This window comes from Corylus avellana, chromosome ca7, assembly GCF_901000735.1.
Source record: "Corylus avellana chromosome ca7, CavTom2PMs-1.0".
Lineage (NCBI taxonomy): Eukaryota > Viridiplantae > Streptophyta > Magnoliopsida > Fagales > Betulaceae > Corylus > Corylus avellana.
In genome coordinates, this window is record NC_081547.1 from 23,838,264 (window position 1) to 23,862,968 (window position 24,705).

At 37.6% G+C, this 24,705-nt stretch overlaps 1 protein-coding gene across 2 annotated transcripts in view; it reads left to right on the forward strand.

Annotated features, from left to right (window-relative positions):
• LOC132187706 (BEACH domain-containing protein C2) overlaps positions 1 to 24,221 on the forward strand; it is a 43,076-nt gene extending 18,855 nt beyond the window's left edge. The window contains exons 9-32 of one of the 2 annotated variants that reach the window (XM_059602110.1): positions 143 to 224; positions 808 to 1,140; positions 1,577 to 2,142; positions 5,906 to 5,990; positions 6,199 to 6,393; positions 7,643 to 8,188; positions 8,267 to 8,410; positions 8,579 to 9,055; positions 9,154 to 9,299; positions 12,928 to 12,997; positions 13,144 to 13,227; positions 13,734 to 13,790; positions 13,930 to 13,998; positions 14,080 to 14,166; positions 14,247 to 14,363; positions 15,034 to 15,183; positions 15,319 to 15,403; positions 15,504 to 15,624; positions 15,788 to 15,884; positions 15,977 to 16,090; positions 18,254 to 18,623; positions 21,909 to 22,684; positions 23,501 to 23,623; positions 23,759 to 24,221. In XM_059602110.1, the coding sequence (XP_059458093.1) occupies positions 143 to 224; positions 808 to 1,140; positions 1,577 to 2,142; positions 5,906 to 5,990; positions 6,199 to 6,393; positions 7,643 to 8,188; positions 8,267 to 8,410; positions 8,579 to 9,055; positions 9,154 to 9,299; positions 12,928 to 12,997; positions 13,144 to 13,227; positions 13,734 to 13,790; positions 13,930 to 13,998; positions 14,080 to 14,166; positions 14,247 to 14,363; positions 15,034 to 15,183; positions 15,319 to 15,403; positions 15,504 to 15,624; positions 15,788 to 15,884; positions 15,977 to 16,090; positions 18,254 to 18,623; positions 21,909 to 22,684; positions 23,501 to 23,623; positions 23,759 to 23,836 (4,972 nt within the window). In that variant the 3' untranslated portion in view covers positions 23,837 to 24,221. The remainder of the gene's footprint in view (positions 1 to 142; positions 225 to 807; positions 1,141 to 1,576; positions 2,143 to 5,905; positions 5,991 to 6,198; positions 6,394 to 7,642; positions 8,189 to 8,266; positions 8,411 to 8,578; positions 9,056 to 9,153; positions 9,300 to 12,927; positions 12,998 to 13,143; positions 13,228 to 13,733; positions 13,791 to 13,929; positions 13,999 to 14,079; positions 14,167 to 14,246; positions 14,364 to 15,033; positions 15,184 to 15,318; positions 15,404 to 15,503; positions 15,625 to 15,787; positions 15,885 to 15,976; positions 16,091 to 18,253; positions 18,624 to 21,908; positions 22,685 to 23,500; positions 23,624 to 23,758) is intronic. The other variant, XM_059602111.1, reaches the window with a different exon arrangement.
• Positions 24,222 to 24,705: the final 484 nt, after the last annotated feature.

Consider the following 24,705-nt stretch of genomic DNA (forward strand, 5'->3'; position numbering starts at 1 on the left):
AATGAATTTCACAAAAGCTAATATGTATGCATATGTATTCTGATTTGAAAAATATCTGCAACAATAACTATTTTTTCTTTCATCTTGAAACTCTTGCCATTTATAATCGCCTTATTTGGTTCATCTTCCTCAACTTTTGAAGACGCGAAGAATCGTTGCCTATATTCAAAAGAAGGCTCTTGGGTGGCTTGCTTGACTTTGCTGCAAGAGAATTGCAGGTTCAGGTAATTTTTGTTTGTAAATGTTTCAAGTTTCCCTTGTTTGTTAGAGACATTATGTCAGGTATTTGGCGTTTTTTTAATCTTTTATTAATATTTGAGGGTTGATAGGCATTCCAACACTTTTTTCCAAATTCTCTTTCCCAAATGATCTGGACCCCACATTCATTTAAGAAAAAAAAAAATATAAATCTATTTATTTATTGAATGGATCAGATTATTTGGGAAAAAGTGTTGGGATGTCTAGTATTATCCTTAATATTTTGGAAGATTTTCTAATATAAATTCCATTTTTCTTTTACCAAGCTAACTATTGAACACTTTTATAGAACATGGCTATAATCAAATGTCCTCCCTCAAACTATTTAAATATTAATCATGAATGAGGAATAGTATATTATTTATCATTATACCTCCGCTCTTCTTTTTTCTCATTCCATCACGTATTGGATCTACATGTGAGGAGCTAATTATCTCTCTTAAAGTTCTTAAACATAGGAATAATAAAAGCTATTCTGATTTTAATGGTTTCTAGTTTAATAGAAGCGGAAATCTGCAATAATGTCTACATCCAGCCATTCTTTTGCAGCAGACTCAAGTTATTGCTGCAGCTGCTGCTGGTGTTGCGGCTGAGGGGTTATCACCAAGAGATTCTAGAGCAGAAGCAGAGAATGCTGCTCAGCTTTCTGTGGCTCTGGTTGAGAATGCAATTGTTATACTAATGCTTGTTGAGGATCATTTACGGTTACAGAGCAAACTCTCCTGGGCTTCCTGTACTACAGATGGTTCTGCATCTCCCCTCTCTCGTGTGTCTCCTTTGAATAACCGCTCAAATTCATCAACTACAGCTGGCAGAGAATCATTAGAAGCTCTGGGTGATCGCAGATTATCATCGAGTGATACTGGGGGACTCCCTCTTGATGTATGTATAGCTTAACCCTACACCATATCTCACATATACAGCCATGTGTGCACACTATGAGATTTATTTATTTTTATGGATGATTCTTACAGGTTTAGTAATGTATTTCACATAGTAAGCTATCCGTAGAACTCTTTTATGATTCTTTTATATTTTATTTATGTATGTGTTATTTATTTATATATCAATGTGTTATTGACATGTCAACCTGGGTGCCTGACTCTTAGCAGCACAAACATTCTTCTTCTTTATGCTTAGTTTCTGAATGTCATCATTTGTTATTCGGGTTTTATTCACTTTGCTTTTCTTGAGCTGGCTATTGTATTTCAGTTTGAATTTTATAGCCTATTTTCTTCTCATGCTGTCATGTTCTCATATATATCATGATGGTAATTTTTGGATTCATAAATCTTACTCGTTTTAATACATCAATCAGGTCCTTGCATCGATGGCTGGTGGAAATGGGCAAATTCCTGCATTAGTGATGGAACGCCTTACTGCAGCAGCAGCGGCTGAGCCCTATGAATCTGTTGCCTGTGCATTTGTGTCATATGGGAGTTGTGCTATGGATATAGCTGAGGGTTGGAAATATAGGAGCCGATTATGGTATGGTGTTGGTCTTCCTGCCAAAACAGCCATCTTTGGTGGTGGTGGCAGTGGCTGGGAATCTTGGAAGTCTGCTTTGGAAAAAGATGCAAATGGAAACTGGATTGAACTTCCTCTTGTAAAGAAGTCTGTTGCAATGCTCCAAGCTTTATTGTTAGATGAATCTGGACTTGGTGGTGGTCTTGGTATTGGTGGGGGATCTGGTACTGGCATGGGAGGAATGGCAGCACTGTACCAGTTGTTGGACAGTGACCAACCATTCTTATGCATGCTCCGGATGGTGCTTCTTTCCATGAGGGAAGAAGATGATGGTGAAGACACTATGCTTATAAGGAATGTAACTGTAGAGGAAGGCATGCCAGAAGGACGGAAACCGCGCTCAGCTTTGTTGTGGAGGTAAAATAACCAACACTATTTCCTAGTTTCCTTTGAATCTTGTGTAGTTGTTCTTGATTTTTCTTATGGAAAAGAAATGTCTGAGAACAAAGTGTTGGTTTGGCAGAATTTTAAGAAACCCTTCTCAACTTTCAAATTTTGAGAACACCTCTTAAACAACAGTTGTCCAAACGGGTTTTTAGATGTGCCCCACACAACTAACTCATTTTCAAAACAAACCACAAAATGCTTTTCAAAAAACAGAACATTTCTCAAACAATAAAGCACAAGCTTATTTTTTCAGGTATAGAGGATAAAAAAAAAAAAAAAAAAAAAAAATTTAGTCTGACCTTTACAGGTGGAGGCCGCCAGATCTGCTTTAGTCACCATGGTGGGTGCTGCCAGATCTGCGGGCGTCCGCCAGGCGGTCACCGCAAAGTTGTTAGACAGATCGGTGGTGTTGCCAGATCTGCGTGGTGGCCACCGCTGTGGCTGCTGGACAGATCTGCGGCCGCTAGCCATGGTGATTACCTTGACCAAGCCCAAATTTTATTTCAACTTTTTTGAAAAAAAACTCTTCAGTTTTTTGCTTCTCAGAAAACACTTGGTTTTTAATAAGAATCCTCTTATTCCTACCTACATTGCCAAACCACTCCTCATTCCACTTATTCAAATCCTACTTCAAAGCCTTGAGCTTGTGTGCAAGAACAAAACTTGGCGTTCCTTGGAACACGTAAGAATTTTTTTTTGATAAGTAATTATGATATAAAAAGTGCAGAGGCGCAACCCACATACACGGAAAGTATAAAAGAGAGCGCCTAAGAGGGAGAAAAATGAGAAAGGAAATCAGAGAAACTAATCCCTATAGGAGCTAGCCAAGCGGCCGTCCAGTTTTGTTTTCCCACCATACACGTAAGAATCCCACCATACATGTAAGAATCCCACCATAGGAGCTAGCCATACACGAAAGAATCCCACCATTGTTTCACCAGATCCACAAGCCCTTCCACTTTAAGCCACTTGTTTTCAAATTTGAATGACCTACTCCCCCTTGACACATCACCACACTCAAGAAGAATTGGGAAATGATCCAAGCAAAGACGTGGAAGCCTCTTCTGCAAAACCCTTGAAAACTAGGCTTCCCAATCTTGGGAAACAAGAAATCGATCAATCCTAGACTACAAGGGAGGGTCATGAGAAATCAACCAAGTGAAAGAACGCCCAACAAGAGGAAGCTCCATTAGCCCTTGATCAGAAACAAAAACAAAATCAAATAGCTCCCTCATAGCAGAACCTAGACGAGCTCCACACGATCTTTCACTAGGAAAACAGGTTACATTAATATCATTCCCTATATACCATGGTGTGTTCCACCAATTGAGAATGCCAGCCAACTTATCCCAAAGAAGCCTTCTATCCCTATCAGAGTTCGAGCCATACACACTTGCAAAAGCCCAAACAGAAAGATCCACAATATTCCTGAAGGTAACAGCCAGGGTGTAAACCTCTACACACTCTTCTACCTTCTCCACCTCCCTATTATCTCACATGATCAAGATGCCCCTTGCGGCTCCACTAGAATCCAAACAGCACCAATCCACATGACTATGCCCCCATAAATTGCGTACAATGCTGCACGACACACCCTGAAGCTTGGTTTCTTGAAGGCACACAATATCCACTTTCCAATCTCTAAGCAGGTACCTCATCCTCATACGTTTATCCCTCTTGTTCAACCCACTCACATTCCAAGAAGGAATCATTGGCTTCATTAAACTATTCCTTTTACCATGGCTAGAACTCATACCTCTAGCATCATAATTGACCGGGCACTCCAAATTCTCCCCCTTACCCTTCGTACCACTGGTCAAAAGGGCCATCATTTCTTTCCTCTACAAGTACCTTTTCTATCCATATTATTTTAATCATTTTCTTCAAATATTTTGCAGTAAGATTTTTAGTCAATATTTCGCATTTGTAGTAAAATTAACCCTTTTTGGTTCTCTTTACACAGTTATTTATTTGATCACCAACAATAAGGACAAGAAGAGCATTTTTTGTTTATTTATTTATTTATTTTTATATCTCTAACGTACCTTTTAGTTTTCTTAGAGTTAGTCTAGTTACGATTCCTCAATAATATTATTAATCACTTTACTGAAGTAGTTTCACTCTAAAGTAATCTAATCAATAACTAAGGCCACCTAATAGGTACCAAGAAGCTGTTTTAGAAAGAAGTCACGTCCGTTGTTTTAGAATTTAGTTCTCTTATTTTAGAAACTCGGCCTACTCGTGAGTTAAATGTGGATTTAGGGGACATGGTTATGAATTTCTTTGTTTTCTTTAGTAGTAGATTATTGTAAAAAAGAGTATTTATTGTGGTTTATATGACTGTTAAATCTATTTTTATAAGACAATAAGCTGAAACTTAAGAATGGTTTAAAAAAATTGTACCGATGAGCTTTAGCTAAAATGGTACTTCCTCCCTTTGTAACAAAGTGGAGGGTGGGGTCATGGGTTCAAGTCTCACCAGGTGGGTGTAGAACTAACTAATAATAGAAAAAGAAAAAGTCCTGAATATATTCTCGGTTAATAATCTATATTCTCAAATAATAATCTTCTCCATTCTGGCCTCGTATGGTAGAAGCGTCTCACTTTTGTAGGTGTGCAACATAGCCCACCTATGTTTGGGCTTGTTATTTTATAAGTTGGTGCTGATGCTACCACATATTATGTCATGCTGAACTGCATAACATTCAAACAGAGATGATGCGGAATTGGTTGCTTACTGAAAGAAGGGAAGAGGAACCAGATTATTACGTCACTTGAGTTCTTGAATGTGTTTGGCACTGCATCAGTTTATCGTCCATTAAACCTGCTTGTAGGATTTTATTCATATACTTATTCCCTAGTTTCCAGAAAAATTCAAGGGTTTGATTCTTATATTGTTTTCTCAATATTTCACTATACAAATCTTTTGTGAACTTGGTCTGTCCTTTCTAGCAACGCAGGCAGCAAGAAGCTCTTGAAAGAGAAATATTAAAGATCGAACTTTTTCAAAAAATAGGGTATAAGTTTAACATGGGTCCTAATGGGCACCCTCCATCTTTTATTTTAGCTTTATTCAATTTAGGATTCAGGAATATTCTGTAACTTTCAGATTTCTGGATATTATTTTGGGCTATGTTATGGATTCCTTTATTAATTTTTTCTTTCTCTCTTTTCGGGTTTTAAATAGATATTATTTTGGGCTTAGCAAGACCAAGTCCTTTTAGGGTGATGATTCCTAGCCGTCTATTTATATGTATGTAAAGCTTTCCATTCATTGAAGAACAGCTTTATGAGAATTTGGCAACAATTTTGCTCTTAATGTTGTGTGATATAAATGTTTTTATTTGACTTTGTTTTCTTTGGATGTTTTCCTACTTCCTCAGTTTTTATTCAATTTAAAGCCTTTTACTTTTATGAATACTGCGTGTGGCACATATTTGGAAAGTGACAATAAGAATTTAGTTAGGTTTGTAACAGTCATGTTGAGATTGATAAGCTATCTGGTAATACTTGATGGAAGAGTGTGAGTTTTACCTTTTGTTCCATTGAATTTTGATACGAACATATTTAAAATGTGTAGCTGCAATCATATGGTAAATAAAAGCTCTTCAATGATTGGCTTTAAGTGAGTTCTGTATTTATGGTATCTTCAGCATAGTCTCTTTGATTATCCTGCTATTCGAAGTTTTCTTCAATATAGGGCAGTAAACTAATTCATGTCATGGATGTACAGTGTGCTTTCGCCTGTCCTAAACATGCCAATTTCAGATTCCAAGAGACAGAGAGTTTTGGTAGCATCTTGTGTTCTTTATTCTGAGGTTAGTTCACTATGAAATTAATTTGCAATGGTATACAGCTGTTTCATGTTTTCTTAGCTCTTAGCTGTTTTGTTGTTTTATGGTGACATCATAATGGAAAGTTTATTGCTTTCCTTCCACCTACTTAATCAAGAGACATGGGAGCTATTGCCATCTTGATTGATTATAATCATTCTTGTAGTTACCTTAGCATACACTTATGTTGCAGGTATGGCATGCTGTTGGCAGGGACAGAAAGCCTCTTCGCCGGCAGTACCTTGAGTCCATTTTACCACCATATGTTGCTGTTCTGAGGAGGTGGCGGCCACTTTTGGCTGGTATTCATGAACTTGCTACTGCTGATGGTTTGAATCCTCTTATTGTTGATGACCGTGCGTTAGCTGCTGATGCCCTACCAATCGAGGTTATCCAAGACTGTCTATCCTCTTATTCCGTTCTAAGTTGTTATGGATTCATGACCGCTAAAGTTTTAGTTAAATATTTCCTCGTGCTGACTATAATATGTTTCTGGCCTTAAAAGACTCTGAATGGTTTCCTGACACTCTTTTTCTTTTGTCAACATTTGTTCTGATAAAAATGCTGCCCATTGATGAATATTGACTTGTTTTGCTCATTTTTCAAGATCCATTGTATTGATACACAAATCAAAGAATCATTTTCCGATAGATCCTGGTCCATGTATATTAATGTTAGTAAGTTAGTATTATGCAGCAGTATTGGCAGGGCTCTTGATTTTTTTGGAATCAGCCCAAGACTGACAACTAAGTTCATTAAACCCATTTTCCAAAGAGGCCCCAAAGCACAACATTTTGGCTTTCATGGATAAAATGCTGTATTAGTTGGGGTTATCATTCAGTACTCAGGTATGATGGTCTGCAATGTCATTGATATAAAGAGGTGCAAGATCCATGTCAAGATTTAAGAAAAACATGTCAATCAGTCCAAGTTGGAGCCGCTTCTTAACCTACTTCACTTGTTGGTAGTACACAGTATCCAGGGTAGCGTGGGAAGTGGGATGGTTTTACGATTTTTATAAACACTTTGTATGAACTATCTGTCTGCTGTCTCTAGACTGTTCCTTAGTAAGGGACTTTATCCCAAAAGAAAATACTCGTCCTTACCAATGGTGCCAAACTTTTCAGCATTTATGTTGCTTATTTGATTACTGTGTTACTCTCTGCATTTTCATTTGGTGTATTTTTTTTTTTTCCAGTGATTCATATTTCCTCAGGTCAATTATTCCATAATTTATTTTGGTAGATTCTCTAATCTATTTGGGGCATAGCATTATCAACACTCTACTTTAGTTTCCGGAGCTAGACCATTTTTGTATAGATTTCATGCACTCACAGTTTGGAATGCTAGAAGTTAAAATGGAGGGCCAATATTCATGTCCCTGTTGTTATTCCTTCTTTCTAGTAAATGATTAGAAGAGTCTCCTGATGTGCCATTATTATCTCTTTATATGCCTTTTATATTGCTACATTTTTTTTAGATATATCTATTAGCAATGGTCTTTGGATCAAATGGCGTGTCCTCCCCCTGTAAACAAGGGGTGGAGGATGACATTACAGTTTCAGTTCTGATTGAGTGTTGTGTTTGCCTATAAGATTTTTTTTTTTTTTTTGATGTATAATTTTAATTCCTTTCAGGCTGCTCTTGCCATGATATCTCCAGCTTGGGCTGCTGCTTTTGCATCACCACCTGCTGCAATGGCATTGGCAATGATTGCAGCTGGTGCTTCTGGTGGTGAATCCCCAGTTCCTGCAACACCTACACATCTTAGGCGTGACACCTCGTTGCTTGAGAGGAAAACAGCTAGGCTTCATACATTTTCGAGCTTTCAAAAACCTTTGGAGGTGCTTAACAAAGAACCAGCTCTTCCCAAGGACAAAGCTGCTGCAAAAGCTGCTGCCTTGGCAGCTGCCCGTGATCTTGAACGCAATGCAAAGATTGGTTCTGGAAGGGGCCTCAGTGCTGTGGCAATGGCCACTTCTGCACAACGGAGGAATGGTAGTGACATGGAACGCGTGAAGAGATGGAATGTATCGGAAGCCATGGGAGTTGCCTGGATGGAATGTTTGCAACCAGTTGATACAAGATCGGTTTACGGGAAAGATTTTAATGCTCTTTCCTACAAATACATTGCTGTCCTTGTTGCAAGCTTTGCTCTGGCAAGGAACATGCAACGATCAGAGGTTTGAGCAGTGCTTGTCCTTTTTCCATTACTTATGGAGGTAGCATTACCTGATTTATCATTTTTTGTTGCTCTCCAGATTGACAGGCGTACTCAAGTTGATGTGATAGCTCGTCATCATTTATCCACTGGAATTCGTGCATGGCGCAAACTCATCCATTGCTTGATAGAGATGAAATGTCTCTTTGGGCCATTTGGTGACCATTTATGCAACCCTGCACGTGTATGTTGTGAGATAACTTTTTTTCTGTGAACTGCATTCTTCAGTTATTGATGCATTTGCATTAGGCTCTCATGATTTGATAGCTCTACACATTTTGTATCATTTATGACTTGTTGACTGCAAATATAGGGATCATATTCTTTAAAAGAAAATATTATGGATCTGTAGGTTTTTTGGAAGCTAGACTTAATGGAAAGTTCTTCAAGGATGAGACTTTGTTTGAGGAGGAACTATAGAGGGTCTGATCACCTTGGTGCTGCTGCCAATTACGATGATCATATTGAGACGAAACAGAATCAAGAGAATGTCATAAATTCGTCAAATGCTCCTATTCTAGCAGCAGAAGCCATCTCGGTGGAGCTAGTCAATGAAGAAGATGAGCAAGTGGAAATAGACAATTTGGATGTCAGAGCCCATGAAACAGAAGGAAATGCTGATAATCAGCCAAGGCCATCTGGAACAACTGAGCAAGCCCTGCAGGCATCCCTGAAAAGTGATAATCAACTGGCTGGTGATCAAGACTTGGTCCAAAGTTCATCACCAGTTGCACCTGGGTATGTTCCGAGTGAACTTGATGAAAGAATAGTTCTTGAGCTTCCTTCATCAATGGTTCGGCCACTGAGGGTTATAAGAGGAACCTTTCAAGTAAGTTGTACAAGCTTAAGCTTGAGTTTCTTTCATTTATGTACAGTGACGTTTCTTAATAATTTCAACTAAGCTAAGGCATCAATATGACATTTCAGGTAACAAATAGGAGAATAAATTTTATAGTTGATAATAGGGATAGTAACATTGCAGCAGACGAGTTGGAATGTAGTTCTGAATTGAGAGACCAAGAAAAGGATCACAGCTGGTTGATGTCTTCTCTTCATCAAATATATAGCCGAAGGTGAAGTTATTGTTATATATATGTTATTTTTATTGTACTTTATATTTGTTCTTGTTGGCACTGAAGTAAATTGAACATATTAATTTCAGGACTGTCATTCAATATCCCAATTTCTGTAGGTATGAGATGTTAAGTGTGTAGATTGACCATGGTTCTTAAACAAAGAGACTGCCGAAAATCACGGGTTAATCTAGCTTATTTTATTAACTTTTAACACATTATAGATTATGTTAGTCGTAGGGAACATAACCATAAATCTAGCTTATAAAAAAGGTTTGTTATTGGGGAACTTTTTGATGAATAATAGTTGATTGATAGAAAAGGCAAAATCATCATACACAAAAAGTATACAAGAGTTACAACCACCCTAAAGCCATCTAAAATTTAAAAAGTTAATAAGGTCTAAAAGATTCGAAGAGGAGAAATGAAGGGGCATAGATTTTTTTATTTTTTTTTATTTTTATAAGTAATGTATATTCATTCAAAGTGCAGAGGGGTGCAATGCTAGTGCACGAAGAGTATACAAGAGAATCTCTAAATTATAGAAAAAGAACTTAAATCTAAAGACTCAAAAAAAACTAGAAACAAGCAAACTATTCTATACCACTCTCCATGTATACAGGGATTGTAACACCATCTTCTTCATATCTATCAATCCATTCTCACAATCTTCAAAGCTCTTTTCGTTCCTCTCTCTCCAAAAACTTCACATTAAATACAAAGGAGCCACCCTCCGTATTTTTAAAGCATTACGGTTTCCCAATTATCCCCTTCAACTTCCCAACAATTCAGTCACCCTTTGAGGCATAACCCAAACAACACTAAACAATTGAAGAAGCACTCTACAAGCAACCTTACAATGAAGGAGTAGATGATCTATAGACTCCCCACATTTCTTATACAAACAACACGACTCCACCACAATGAACGTTCCTCTTTTTTAAATTATCCAAAGCTATGATTTTTTTTAAAGTCGCCGTCCACACAAAGAATGCTGCTCTCGAGTGAGCCTTAATTTTCCAAATACTCTTCCAACGAAAAGTATACCTTACATGATTAGATAATACCTAATAGCACGACTTAACTTCAAATGATTTCCTTTTAGATGGAATCGAACAAGTTGTATCCTCACCTCCATGCTTTAGTCTTTGAGAGTACAGCAACTCAAAGAACCCAGAAACCACTTACTCCTCCCAATCATGCACATGTCTAGTAAAAATAATATTCCAATGAATGTTTACATTCGGGAACAACATATGATCCACCACCCATGCATCCTTAACACAAGTAATAGTGAATAATTCTGGAAATGAGAAATTCAAAGGCTGCTCCCCACATCAAAATCATGCCAAAACAATACTTTAGATCTATCTCCTACTTCATCTCACGTGTAGCAAAACCTTCCCACTCCCTACTTATACATTTCCACACTCCTACACCATAGGCCCACCAACCTCCCCCGCATACTATCATATACATAATGTCCACCACCTTTCTCCGCAAAGCCTCTCTTTCTGTAGCATGCCTCTTCAACCACTTACCCAAAAGGGCTCGGTTAAATTGAATCAGAATTTTCACCCCTAGTTCACCAGTTGAAATTTAAACTCATCACCAATGCCTCCTCCCCCAAAGAAAGTGTCTTCCACCATGCTAACCTTTGCTCCCATCTTCTCAATAATGCCATTCCAAATGGTAGAAGCCTTATAGTGAGCACCCAAGGGAGCACTCAAGTATTTCATCGGCAACGAAGCCACACCAGACCCAAGAATGCTAGCTAGCCCACCTCCCCCCTGGAACTATCTCTGACTTAGACAAGCTTATCTTCAACCCTGACACCGGTTCACGACATAAGAATATGCATCTCAAATCTCGAAATTGTTCTCCACTAGGCTTACAAAAGATTAACGTATCATCTGCAAATAACAAATGTGACACTACCGTCTCTTCATGATTCCTTGATCCCACCGAAAACCTTTGGATAGAAGCCCTCTCTCCACCGTAGTAGACATCATCCTACTTAATGCCTCCATAGCCCTCTCTCCTCGTAGATTGAAGCCCAATCCAAGAGAGATCTAAAAAAAGATGATTTTAAATGGAGTGCGTTGGACTGACATGCCTCAAAGAGACACCGATTCCTTTCTCTCTAAATGCTCTACATTGAGAATGCAGGAATAACCTTCTAGATAGTCTATTTGGGATTTCCCCGCCCTTGAGTCTTCCAACAATGAAGCAACTCTAGGATGTTGCTAAGCACATAGGCCATGAAACTCCGAATAAGTTGAGAACCAAGTGTCAAAGCTTACTATTGTACTCACTATGAATGAGGAGGTGATTTATGGTCTCATTCTTTTTGCATAAGCAACATCAATTCACAAGGGTGATACCCTCTGCTTTCTAAGAATATCAACCGTGAGGATTCTACCTATATCTTCCTTCCATGTAAAGAAAGCAATGCTTGGTGGGGCCTTAACCTTCCAAGGGCGGAGAATTGAGTTTACAAAAAGAGAAAAATGAAGGATTGGCCCTTGGAAATTATAATAGAATGATCTTCATTTTTAGTGAAATTATTTTTGTTTTCATTTATTTTATTTCCTGAAAAACTTGTTCAATTAACAAAAATGGAAATGATTCTCAAAAAAATTTCACCCTTCAAGACCCTTTCGATACTTGGGCCTGCACCACTCCACTTTAGTGGCACCATTCCTTGTCTCCTTTTTCAAATTCTCTTAGACACTATTCTCTGACATTTATGTTCCTTTTGGGCAGAATATTCTGAAAAGGTTTTGAATTTTCAGAATTGAGCCCTTTTCTAATCTTGAGTTTCCAGAAAACATTTTGACTATAACAAATCTAACGTGTTTGCAAATAGATTATGTTTTCACCAAAAATGAGAACAGAAGACTGGAAATTTCACATTAACCAAAAGCCCCATCTTTTCATTATGGCATGAAATCTTCTTTATTGTTCTTAATCTTAGCTTTACATTACTTATCAAAAAAAAAAAATTTGTTCTCAATCTTACCTTTACAATTTGGTTCTTTCCAATCTGGATATTCCGATGGTAGCATGCAATAGTTTGCCCATTTCTAATTTCTTTGAGTTTTTGGAGTTTTGCTCTTCTTTTTCTATACATCAGGGGTTCTCTTGTATGCTTCTTATGTATAGGGTTGCGTTCTTCTGCTCTTTTGATGATTTTGAATTAATTATCAAAAAAGCTATTACGAGAGATTGAATAGTTCTGTGTCAAAACTAACATGCTATGAATTTTGATTTACCTATGGCCCTTGAGCACCTAAACACCATGGCTAGATTGAGAAATGGTGAGGGCCAACTGGTATTGATGTTATATATCTTAATAGTTATTCAATACAATAGATATTGAGCCACTTGGAATCTACGAAGTGGCTCACAAGAGTACAGCCTGGAATCTTTCTGCTGCGAATGAAGATACCCTTGTTGCATTTGCTCACTTATGCCAGAAAAGTTGTTATTTCTTGAATTATCATCTTTGTGGTTGTGTGTAACATAAAATGAAGCCATTGCCTTTCAGCCATTCATGTTTTGTTATTTGATTCTATTCTATTTTTTTTTTTCTTCACCTCTTTTGACTGGGTTCTTTACCTCACAGGTATCTCCTGAGGAGGAGTGCTTTGGAACTGTTTATGGTCGACTGCTCAAATTTCTTCTTTGATTTTGGGGTACATCTTTTTGAGCTTGCCATCTTCATTTCCTTTGTTCTGTGCTCATGTAAATAGAAGTATTTTGATCCTTGTAACATGCCTGCTAATCAACCTGTTGACATTTTTTTTTCTTGTTTTTCCCCCTTTTATTCTTTTCCTTTCAGAGTGTTGAGGGGCGAAGAAATGCATATCGAGCTATTGTTCAAGCACGTCCTCCTCATTTGAACAATATATATTTGGCGACTCAGGTTTGCATCTTGTTCTTCCTGATATATGTGTAGGTAATTCTGTCTATGTGTGTGTTGTATTGTGTGCTCCTGTGATATTAGGATGGATTAGTGAAAATACAATGGGTGTACAGTTGCTACTTTTACAGCCACAATCACTTCATCTGGGAGCCAATCTGTTCAACCCCATTGTTTAATTGAATATCCTCTCATGCCAAACATTTCAAGATATGGAACTTTCCCATCCATATAGTGCTCATACTATTTTTTATAAGATATGCGAGTTTATGGATTAGATGTCTATTGGCATCCATCAATGTAAAATTTGGTATACATGACAGACATCTCAAGGACTTTTAATCTGATGGTGGTGAGTGTAAAATGTGAGTTTTACACCTGGTGTAATTTGATGCATGTATTAGTGTTTGTTTGAGTAACTTTAATGCTGGATTATAATTTATACAAGGTTTATTTCCTTATCCGTGTTCTAATGATTGAGGACTAACGTGATTATTTATTTGTTCTAGAGACCTGATCAACTCCTGAAGAGAACTCAGCTTATGGAACGATGGGCGAGGTGGGAGGTATGAGTTCAAAGTGAACTTTAAATTGTCATAAATCTTGTTTTCAGTTATATATCTTCAGTGCTTCCATATTCTCAATTTTAATATACACCATAAAGAGATGGGAGTGATAATTTGTAGAATCAAAACTCTTGTGCAGATCAGCAATTTTGAATATCTAATGCAGCTAAATACACTGGCTGGGCGTAGTTATAATGACATCACTCAGGTGGATTTTTATGAATAATTGTTCATGTTATACGGAGGAATCCTGTGCACCTATTACTAAGTTTCTTTTCTGTTCTTGCAGTATCCAGTATTTCCATGGATTCTTTCTGACTACTGTTCAAAGAGTTTGGATCTTGCCGATCCTTCTTCTTATAGAGATCTTTCAAAGGTTGCATCATCTGAATGTTTCTTCTGATCATTCTAGAATTTAACCTTTTCTGCTGTCATTAAAGCCTCATATTCTTGCAGCCTGTTGGTGCATTGAATCCTGATCGTCTTAAAAAATTCCAAGAGAGATATTCTAGCTTTGAGGATCCCATCATCCCCAAATTCCACTATGGTTCACACTACTCAAGTGCTGGAACAGTAGGTTTTCACTTCTATGCTATTTTTTGTTTTCAAAAGTTGGTGTTTGTATTATAGTGATATATTATAATTGCTGCAAGGTGGGAGACTGCTAGCTGTGGACCTTCTATTGGTGACTTTATTGGTATCTGTAGTTTATTTGCTTCTCTGAGCGGTTGTTGCGGGAACATTTGATCTCAATATATTATGTTGCTAGTGTGTATTCTATGTGGACCATATTAAAACTTCTCTGATTTATATATCAGACTTGTGTTGTTTGGTTTCAGGATTGTAGTTTGTTAGGTTAGTAGTGAATTATGGTAATTCTCGAATTTGAGAGTAAATTGAGCTTTTCTTGCTGAAAGTTGACATGAAATTCTTGGTACATATATTATCTGCATTACATTTTATCAAATATTGCCTGTTTTCCAGAGTTATTTCTAAGTATACAGACGTCAACTTTATTTGAAAGTAGTACACTTTTTATTCTTTGGTGATTTGGCTGTCTATACCGAAAATTGGCAATTTGTTTTATTTATTCAAACACGACATTTTGGATACTTATACAAATGTTCTTTTTCTTTTTGGTGCTTTTCTACCAATCAAATTTAGTATCGATTGGGTGAATTTTCTATATTATTAGTAGACTCTGTGATGACACCTCTCGTGCTTGTTGGTGTTTCTTTTACAGGTTTTATATTACCTTGTTAGGGTTGAACCATTTACAACTCTTTCGATTCAATTGCAAGGTGGCAAATTCGATCATGCAGATCGGATGTTTTCAGATATTGCATCTACTTGGAATGGAGTTCTTGAGGACATGAGTGATGTGAAGGAATTGGTATGTATATGATCATTATCTTGTAGGTATCACTTTTATATCATCTAGTTCATATCTCTTTAGTCGGTCGTAATGTTTTGCTTATAATGGTTATGAATTTTGGAATCAAGTGTACTTCATATCTTTGTACCTTAGGTTCCTGAGCTGTTTTACCTCCCTGAGATCTTAACCAATGAGAACTCGATTGATTTTGGTACAACACAGTTAGGTGGAAAGCTTGGTACGCTTCTGAAAGTACTCTGTTTTAGTAATTCAGATAAACATTGGTGGCCATTAAACTGAAGTTGAAAGATCTGATTTCATTTATATTCACCGTACAGATGCTGTCGAACTTCCTCCTTGGGCTGAAAACCCAATTGATTTCATTCATAAGCATCGGAAGGCTCTTGAGAGCGAGCATGTATCTGCCCATTTGCATGAGTGGATCGATCTTGTTTTTGGGTAGGTCTCCCCATTCTGTGAAGTAAAGTTATAATTTTCTGCACCATTGTGCTCTGTTCTTTCATTTTTTAATTTTAATATGGTTGTACCTATGGGTTTTAATTTTCAACTTTGAGCTTTTCCTTTCCTTCTGGTGTATACTTCATTGGATTGGAACAATCAGGTATAAGCAACGAGGCAAAGAAGCTATATTGGAAAATAATGTGTTCTTTTACATCACCTACGAAGGGACAGTTGATATTGATAAGATCTTGGACCCAGTAAGTTGAGTTTTCTGTGTCATAATGTCTCTTCCATTTGGCCATTTAATACTCATTACCTTGTTTTCTGCTCCCTTTTGTACCAACAAAAGGGACAACAGCGTGCTACACAAGACCAGATCGCGTACTTTGGACAAACCCCATCCCAACTTCTGACTGTCCCTCACTTGAAGAAGATGCCATTAGCTGATGTTCTTCATTTGCAGGTAAAAATCAGTTTCATTTGGCTGAAGATTAATGTCCTTAGGTTTGATATGGTTCTGCTTTTATGCGTGCATGTGGATCCGCATATGCATATGGCACTGTTTGTTCTTGTTTATTTTTACTGTAGCATTCTATATGTCCCTCCTTGGTTTTTATGGTGTTACCCTCTAATCCTATATTTTTTCATCTCGTGTCATGGATTTCATGATAATTTAAGCCACTCAAATAGAGCTTAAGCTTATGAGTCACACCATGGAGTTTCAGGAGAGAATGAGAGCATAGGTTAATATATGCAGCAATAGTATTGAAGAATCAATTTGAGTTTATGCGAGGACAATCAACCATGTAGGCTATTTTTGCAAAATGTAGAGAAATGATTATAGATCTTCATATGTTTTTTATTGATTTAGAGAAAGCGTATCATATGGTACCTAGAGAGGTAATGAGTGGATTTTGAAAAGGAGCAGAGTTCTTCCAAAGTATATCAATTTTGTCAAAGACGTGTATGAGGGAGCGATATTTAGGCTCTGTTTGTTTCGACGTAAAATGTTTTCCGATTGTTTTCAGCGCAAAACATTTTCCTAAAAAATGATTTCCTGGAAAACAGTTTCCGGTGTTTGGCGTGTACGGAAAATTATATATATTTTTTCATTCAATCATATTAAACGTTAAATTGCGAAAATGTCCCGACTAGGTCCGAACGGTGTCCTAACCGAGTCCCAACGGTGTCATAACCAGGTCCTGGCAGGTTATGAACGGGTCCCGATGGTGTCCCGACCAGGGCCCCAGTCAGATCCTGGTGTGGTCTTGGTCGGGTCCCAACCAAATCCCGGAGGGGTCCTGATCGGGTCCTAACCCGGTCCAGCGGTGTTCCAGTCAGGTCTTGGTAGTGTCCTAACCGGGTCCCCACGGTGTCCCAGTTGGGTCCTGATGGGCTTCTGATAAGGTTCCAACGGGATCCCAGCGATGTCCTAATCAGGTCCCGACGGTATCTCGGTTGGGTCCCGGAGGCCTCCGGGACCCAACCGGGTCCTAGCAATATCCCGATCGAGTCCCAACAATGTCTCAGTCAAGTCCTGGCAGGGAGTCCTTACAACGTCCTAGCTCAATCTGTCGATTTAAGAATGAGATGCTCAAATTCAAAAAAAAGTTTACAATTTTCAAAAATGGAAACGATTTTTCAGAAATGAAAGAGGTTTTTTCGGTCAAATCGAAAATATTTTCTGTTGACTATTTTCCGTCACACCAACTACCCGAAAATACGGAAAACATTTTCGAAAATCATTTTTTGCCGAAACAAACAGAGCCTTAGGGTAAGAACTAATGGAGGTATCACAAGTGCATTTCTTATGACAATAGGTTCACATCAAGGATTAGCGTTAAGTTGTTATCTCATTACATTGGTTCTGGATGAGCTTACTAAATTGACTCCAGATGAGATTCAATGGTGTATCAGTTGATGAAACTAGAGGGGGGTTACCTCTTTAAGTTGGAAGTTTGGAAATATACTTTAGTTTTGAAGGATTTTTGTGTAAGTGGGACAAAAACTGAATATATGGAGTGTATATTCAGTAAAAGTAGAAATAGAGATGGAGGGATACTAAAGAAATTTGCTTGGGCCAGCCCACTAGTGAATCTAGAGTATTACTTAATCTGTGTGTAGGGGGCGCTTTGCACGGATCCAAGATTTATCCGACAATGATGGGTACAAAAAGTGGTCTTGCCTTAGAGGGATTCCTCATCATAAAAATAAACAATTTAAAAAAAAAAAAAAAAAAAAAAAATCAGAAAATGGTATCAGAAAATCTTATTCTTTTGGCATTCATTTTTCAACTGATTTATTATGTAAAGAAATTTGCTTTCTGATGAAAGTACTCCAGATCTGTAAAATGCTGCCATGCCTTATATGGTTAAGGTTTCGTCCTCATCCATCTTATTGCATGATTGCACTATATCTTCTTTCTTTTCTCTTTTTATGATTACGGCCACTCTTTTAAGCGGGTATCTGGTCAATCTATGCGTTATTGAAATATGATGATTAGAATGAAAGCTCCTTCATTTCACTTTAACTCCCATAGAAATAATGAGGTTTCAACTGTTAGGGTATCTTCCTATCTGATATATTATCTACTTAAAGATGACCCTGATTGTACTTTCCTTGTCAGACCATCTTTCGCAATCCAAAAGAAGTTAGACCATATGCTGTTCCAGGGCCTGATCGCTGCAATCTACCTGCAGCTGCTATTCATGCTTCTTCAGATACTGTTGTAATTGTTGATATAAATGCACCAGCAGCTCATGTTGCACAGCACAAGTGGCAGCCCAACACACCTGATGGCCAGGGTACACCATTCCTGTTTCAACATGGAAGGGCCTCAACAAGCTCCACTGGTGGAACACTTATGCGCATGTTCAAAGGACCGGCTGGATCTGGTACTGATGAATGGCACTTTCCCCAAGCTCTAGCATTTGGTACATCTGGGATCAGAAGCTCGGCTATAGTTTCAATTACATGTGACAAAGAAATTATCACTGGTAGGCATCTATCAAATTCTTATTTTACCTTTACTACTTACATATGAATTTAAGATACCAAGTAGAGTGCTTCTTTTCTTGCGAGAAATTCTAAGATTCTTTAACTTGATCAAGTAATTCTCATTGCTAAATAGACTCTTTCGTGGGGTATGCTGTAAACATTTTTAATCAAATAATATGTTCTCACTAGCTTACAACCTTGCAATTTTTCTGTTCTTGATTATTTTTCTTTCTTAATTTATTTTTATTTTTTTAAAAAAAAAAAATCTGAAAGAACCCGTCATCTAGCAGCTTTGTCAAACACTTAGACATATCTTACACCATTTGTGGTACTTTTTTAAAGAACTAGTTTGATCCTTGCACATCGTTCATGTATTGATTATACAGCATTTTCGCTGTGACAAATTAATATTTTGGATTGTAAAAAAGTAGAAAAGAGAATAAAAGATTAGCCAATCACACAAGACATCAAGATTTATTTGTTTTGGCTTGGAAAGCCTACATCTACAAGTGGAGACAATTAGGAAGAAATTTCTCTATTAAAGGATGGAGTGAAAAATAGTGGTGAAAAAAAACTACTCAAACCTAAAATCCTATTACATCTACAGCCTCACACTCTGACAAAAAGAGAACTTTTTCACAGAAGAGAAATTCTTTCTCTAGTTCTCTTGGCGTGGCTGGCTACAAAAACTGCTTCATTTATGGGATGGATAAAGCCCTACTTTGACTTATTTTGAGGCCACTAAATCTTTAGAAGCAACACTTATTTATAGGCTTCAAATTCCTATTCTTTGTTTGACAAGGAATACCAAATTGCTTATGTCTCTAATTATTACTAATTACTTATGTGACAAGGAGAATACTTTCCTTTCACACTAAAGAGATTCAAAATAACGATACTTCGATATTATGTGGGGCTATTCTAGATCATCTATGTTATAAGCGTTGCTTATTCTTATGTTTTGAAGCTGTTTCGGGCTTGAAGATTAACTTGGCTAAGTCAAAACTGGTTCCTGTGGGAAATGTTGATCATGTGGAAATGTTGGCTGGTGTTCTAGGTTGTGGGGTTTCCTCTTTGCCTTTGAAGTATCTAGGTTTACTGTTGGGGGCCTCCTATAAGGTCAAACATATTTGGGATGGTGTTATTGAGAAGATAGAGCGTCGATTGGTTAGTTGAAAAATGATGTACTCGTCAAAGGGTGGTAGGGTTACCCTTATTAAAAGCACACTCTCAAATTTGCCTAATGTACTTCGTGTCCTTTCCTCTGCATGTCGTAAAAGGTTTGTTTGCCACTCTTTGAAGGAGGCTTGGGGGTTCAGAACTTGCTGATGTTTAATTGTGCTCTTTTAAGTAAATGGCTTCGGCGCTACTTATCAAAAAAAGTAAATGGCTTCGGCGCTATGTGTTTAATCGTGCTCTTTTTGCTCATTCCAGTTACGTACTTTCTCTTGTAGTGCCATACGCTTGTAATAAAAAATAAAAAAATAAAAAAGAAGAAGCTACTATGAGGCTCTTACAAGTCTTGTATGAGCAATTGCAAATTGTATGACCACAGATTTGGACCCAATGCTTCCATCACAATGGCAAACAACAAAGGGGATAGAGGGCCCCTTGTCTCAAGCCATGGGAACTACTGGAAAAACCTGTTTAGAGTGTCGATTAAGCTTCCTCCCCATTACTCTAGAAGTTCTTCTCAAATACAAGGAAATGATTAATTCCACAGACAAAGATCATAGTTCTCGAACAAGCATTCACCAAAATCAAGAATCGCACAGAATAAATACAATGAGCTATCTAAGAGCACCATATCCCCCCAAAACCGTAATAGTAGCTCTTTTACCTAGCAGAGAAGCCAATTGATGCTATGGGATTTACCCATCTCTGGAAATGTCTTGGCTAATAGTTGCACAGTACTTTTGTAAACTACATACTGGAATTGGATCTTGACTTTTAAAGACCCATAAGAAAATTTAGAATTGCATATAGAAATCAGACTGGCTTCTTAATTTCTCTTTTTACTTATCAAAAAAATTATAGAAATCAGAGATCATTCCAATTGGTGAGGTAAATGATTTAGAAAGTTTGGCAAGAATTATTGCGTGTAGGGTGGCTTTGTTACTAATGAAATATTTAGGTCTCCCATTGGATGCATCATACAAGTCTACTTCTATATGGTACGGCGTTGTTGAAAAAATGGAAAGGTGGTTGGCTGGTTAGAAGTGGCTATATTTTTCAAAGGAGGTAGGTTGACGTTGATCAAAAGTACTTTCTCCAATTTGCCCACATACTATTTGTCATTGTTCCTATTCCATTGGGTATGGCTAATAGGATTGAGAAACTTTAGCAATATTTTTTTACATAGAGGCATCAATGAGGAGTTTAAGTTCTATTTAGTTAAATGGTCAAAGATTTATTCTCCGAAGCAAGCTGGTGGATTGGGGAGTAAGAAACTTGACCAAGTTTAATCAAGCACTGCTGGGTAAGTGGTTATGGTGGTACGCTAAGGAGAGAGAGGCTTTGTGGCGTTTAGCGGTGGACGCAAAATATGACGGTATGGGCAGAGGTTAGTGTTCTAGGGAGGTAGAGGGACCTTTCAGAGTTGGAGTGTGAAAACATATTAGGAAGGGTGGGGATTTTTTCGAGATTTGTCAAATATGAAGTGGGAGATGAACTAAGATTAGGGTCTCGCATGATTTTTGGTGTGGGGATCAACTGCTGAAGGAATCTTTTCTGAAGCTTCTTTAGTATTGCTCATTGCAAGGAGGCGTAGGTTGCAGATAATATACAGTTTTCCAATGGTGATATTATGTGGAATGTATGCGGCATGTGCGGCCGGAGTAATGCTATACATATCTAGTGTTCCTCTTAGTTTGATTCCCAAGAAGATAGTGGGAAGGACAAAGGAAACCATGTAAATTTTTTAGTTGACATCATCCACTATAAACACTGAATGATTATTTGTATTTTCTATTTTGCTTTCATTATTTCCTTTCCATTTCATTTTCTGGCAGCCAGGTGGAGCCTTAATGAAAACCTCTGTAGCTTCTTGTGGTTTTATAAAGAAAGGGCCATGAGGATGTTAGCTTATCCATTCAGCATCATGTTAATGTTGCTTTTGTCTTTTTTTACTTGGATGCTATCAAGCTTTATTTTTAGTGAACTTTTGGTCCACTGCTGCATGTGCAAGTTCAGCCTGCCACTGAATTTGGTGACTGAGATTAGTATTTGCTCTTTTATTTCTAGATCAACTAAATCTTGTTTTGTGCTTTTTTGTTTGTAACTAGGTGGACACATGGATAATAGTATCAAGCTAATATCATCAGATGGAGCAAGAACCTTAGAAACAGCCCATGGGCATTGTGCTCCAGTCACTTGCCTTGGTCTCTCACCTGATAGCAACTACCTTGTAACGGGATCGAAGGACACGACAGTACTACTTTGGAGAATACATAGAGCATTTACTTCTCACTCAGGCAAAGTATCAGAGCCTTCCACTGGGACAGGCACATCAACTTCAACCAGCAGTACTACTCTATCAAACATATTGGCTGACAAAAGCAGGAAGCGCCGTATTGAAGGTCCCCTACATGTTCTTCGGGGCCACCAGAGGGAAATACTCTGTTGTTGTGTCAGCTCTGATCTTGGAGTTGTTGTTTCATGCTCCCCTTCTTCGGATGTTCTCCTGCATTCCATAAGAAGGGGCCGCTTGATGAGAAGGCTGGCTGGCGTGGAGGCTGATGCTGTCTGCCTTTCATCTCAGGGGGTTGTAATGACTTGGAATAAATCACAACAAACTCTCAGTACGTTCTCTCTTAATGGCACTCCAATTTCCAGGGCACAACTTCCTTTCTCTGGCAGCATCAGTTGCATGGAAATATCTGTAGATGGGGAGAGTGCTTTGATGGGATTAAACTCATGTTTGGAAAATGATAGCGGGGGTTTGAAGTTAAAGAAGCGAGGCACTGAAGATCTTGATCTGGAATCAGATGGAACTAAGAAAATCAACAGATTGGATATTCCATCACCTTCAATTTGCTTCCTGGATCTGCATACTCTTCAGGTATGGGACATAGAAAATTGTTTAACTGGTAATTAAATGAAGAATGTCTTAAAATACAGAATACCTTGCATCATATTTATCCTCTTATATGTTAGCTTATGTATTTGATATCTGGTACACTTGGGTGCTCTGGGGTTTGTTTTGGTGTTTAACATCCATTGTTAAGATACGGAGACTTTGTTAATATTAAATTACTAGCTGTCACAAAAGTTGAAGTTGATAGAAAATGATGAATTTAATCATTTAATTAATATTCTAATATTTTTTCTCGATATGTGAGGCCCAATTCATATTTAATTAAAAAGAGGAAAAGTATGGAGTTAAGGTTCAAATCCAAGACAATGCTCTAATATAATGTTAAATCGCCAATTGTTTCAAAAGTTTGAGATAGGAAACGGTGAATTTTATTATTTAATTAATATTTTAACAGCTCAATGGTTGAAATCCTCGGTCTTTTTTCTTCCATGCTATACCCTTGTTGAAATGAAGTTTGTTTAAAATTTAGCATGCCTCTCTATGTTGGAGTTATGCAAATATTTGTAATATTCATGTTCTTATTGCCAGCATGTCAAAAGCATATCTACGCGCAGGTGCGCTTGGGTGGTCCCAAAATTTTTTATTTTTTAATTTTTGAATATATCTTTAAAAATTAACTCCCCTCCCCTCCAAAAAAAAACATTCTAGTTCCGCCCTTGTCTACGCTCTGTGGTTTTTGGGCATGGCTAATGTAGATGTAGACTTGTAGCCCAGAATACGCTTGCTGGTAAGTAATTTGGGTGCTGTCCTACTAACAAGCAGCAATACTTAATCCTGCAGGTATTTCATACATTGAAGCTGGGAGAAGGGCAAGATATTACAGCTCTGGCTCTGAACAAGGATAACACAAATCTGTTGGTGTCAACTGCAGATAAACAGTTGATCATATTCACTGACCCAGCTGTAAGTTAAATGTTCTGTTCTTTGGAGTTGGCGTTCTTCATTCATTTTTATTTTTGTTAATAATAATAATTCTTCTCATTAATCCTAGTATTTTGGATGCTTGTTATGACCTTTGTGGGGGCTTTTTGCATGCAGCTAAGTTTGAAAGTGGTGGATCAGATGCTCAAGCTTGGCTGGGAAGGCGATGGGCTCAGCCCTCTCATAAAGTCGTAGCTTAGGCCATTGAATTTTAGTTTACCGGAGAAGAAACACAGAATACATTGATATCATTATACCACCTGGACAGATACTGCAAGGGAATTTTGGCTGCCCTATTTGAAATCAAGTCAATTTTGTGACTTGTGGTTTGAAGACGTCTGTGGGTGTAACATAATTAATAATCTAGCAGAGCAATCATATATACATATATATATATATATATATGTCCATAGAGTGCCAGGTTGTTAGACTTACTGTTAGGCAATTTTTGTTTTTTGGTTTTTCATTCAATTGAGTTGTAATGACGCCGTCATTGAGATTGATGAGCTCTTCATTTTTGTCCATCAATTTTTTTGATAGAAAATTAAATGAAATTATAGTAATATGAGTTCTTGTATTCTTTGGATTGAGGCTACCATGCGGTGCTGAATTCTCCAAAAGTCGTTAAAAAAAAAATTAAAAAATTAAAAAAAAAATTAAAAATTATAGTTTTATATCACAATGTTGATGTGGCAGTTTCACTTTCTTTTTTCCTTTTTTCTTTTTTTTTTTTAATAATGACTAATGTAAGAGTTGATTAGGATTATTACATTAATATTGTGAGATATAGGGTTGGGCACGGGGCGGGGTGAGGATTAGACTTTTTCCCACCCGCCCTGCACCTTGCAGGTTCTGGGATTTCCAACCTGCCGCCCGAGTACAATGGCCAACATCCATGCTGGTTTAGGTGTTGCGGGGCGGGGAAATCGTCTACGGGTTGTGTGGGTTGGGTTCTTTTCCTCTATTTTCGTCTGGTTTTTTCTCCTCCATTTTCGTCTCTCTTGTTCTGCAGATTTCTTTTCCTCCACAACCACAACCCAACACCAGAACCTTTAAACAATGGA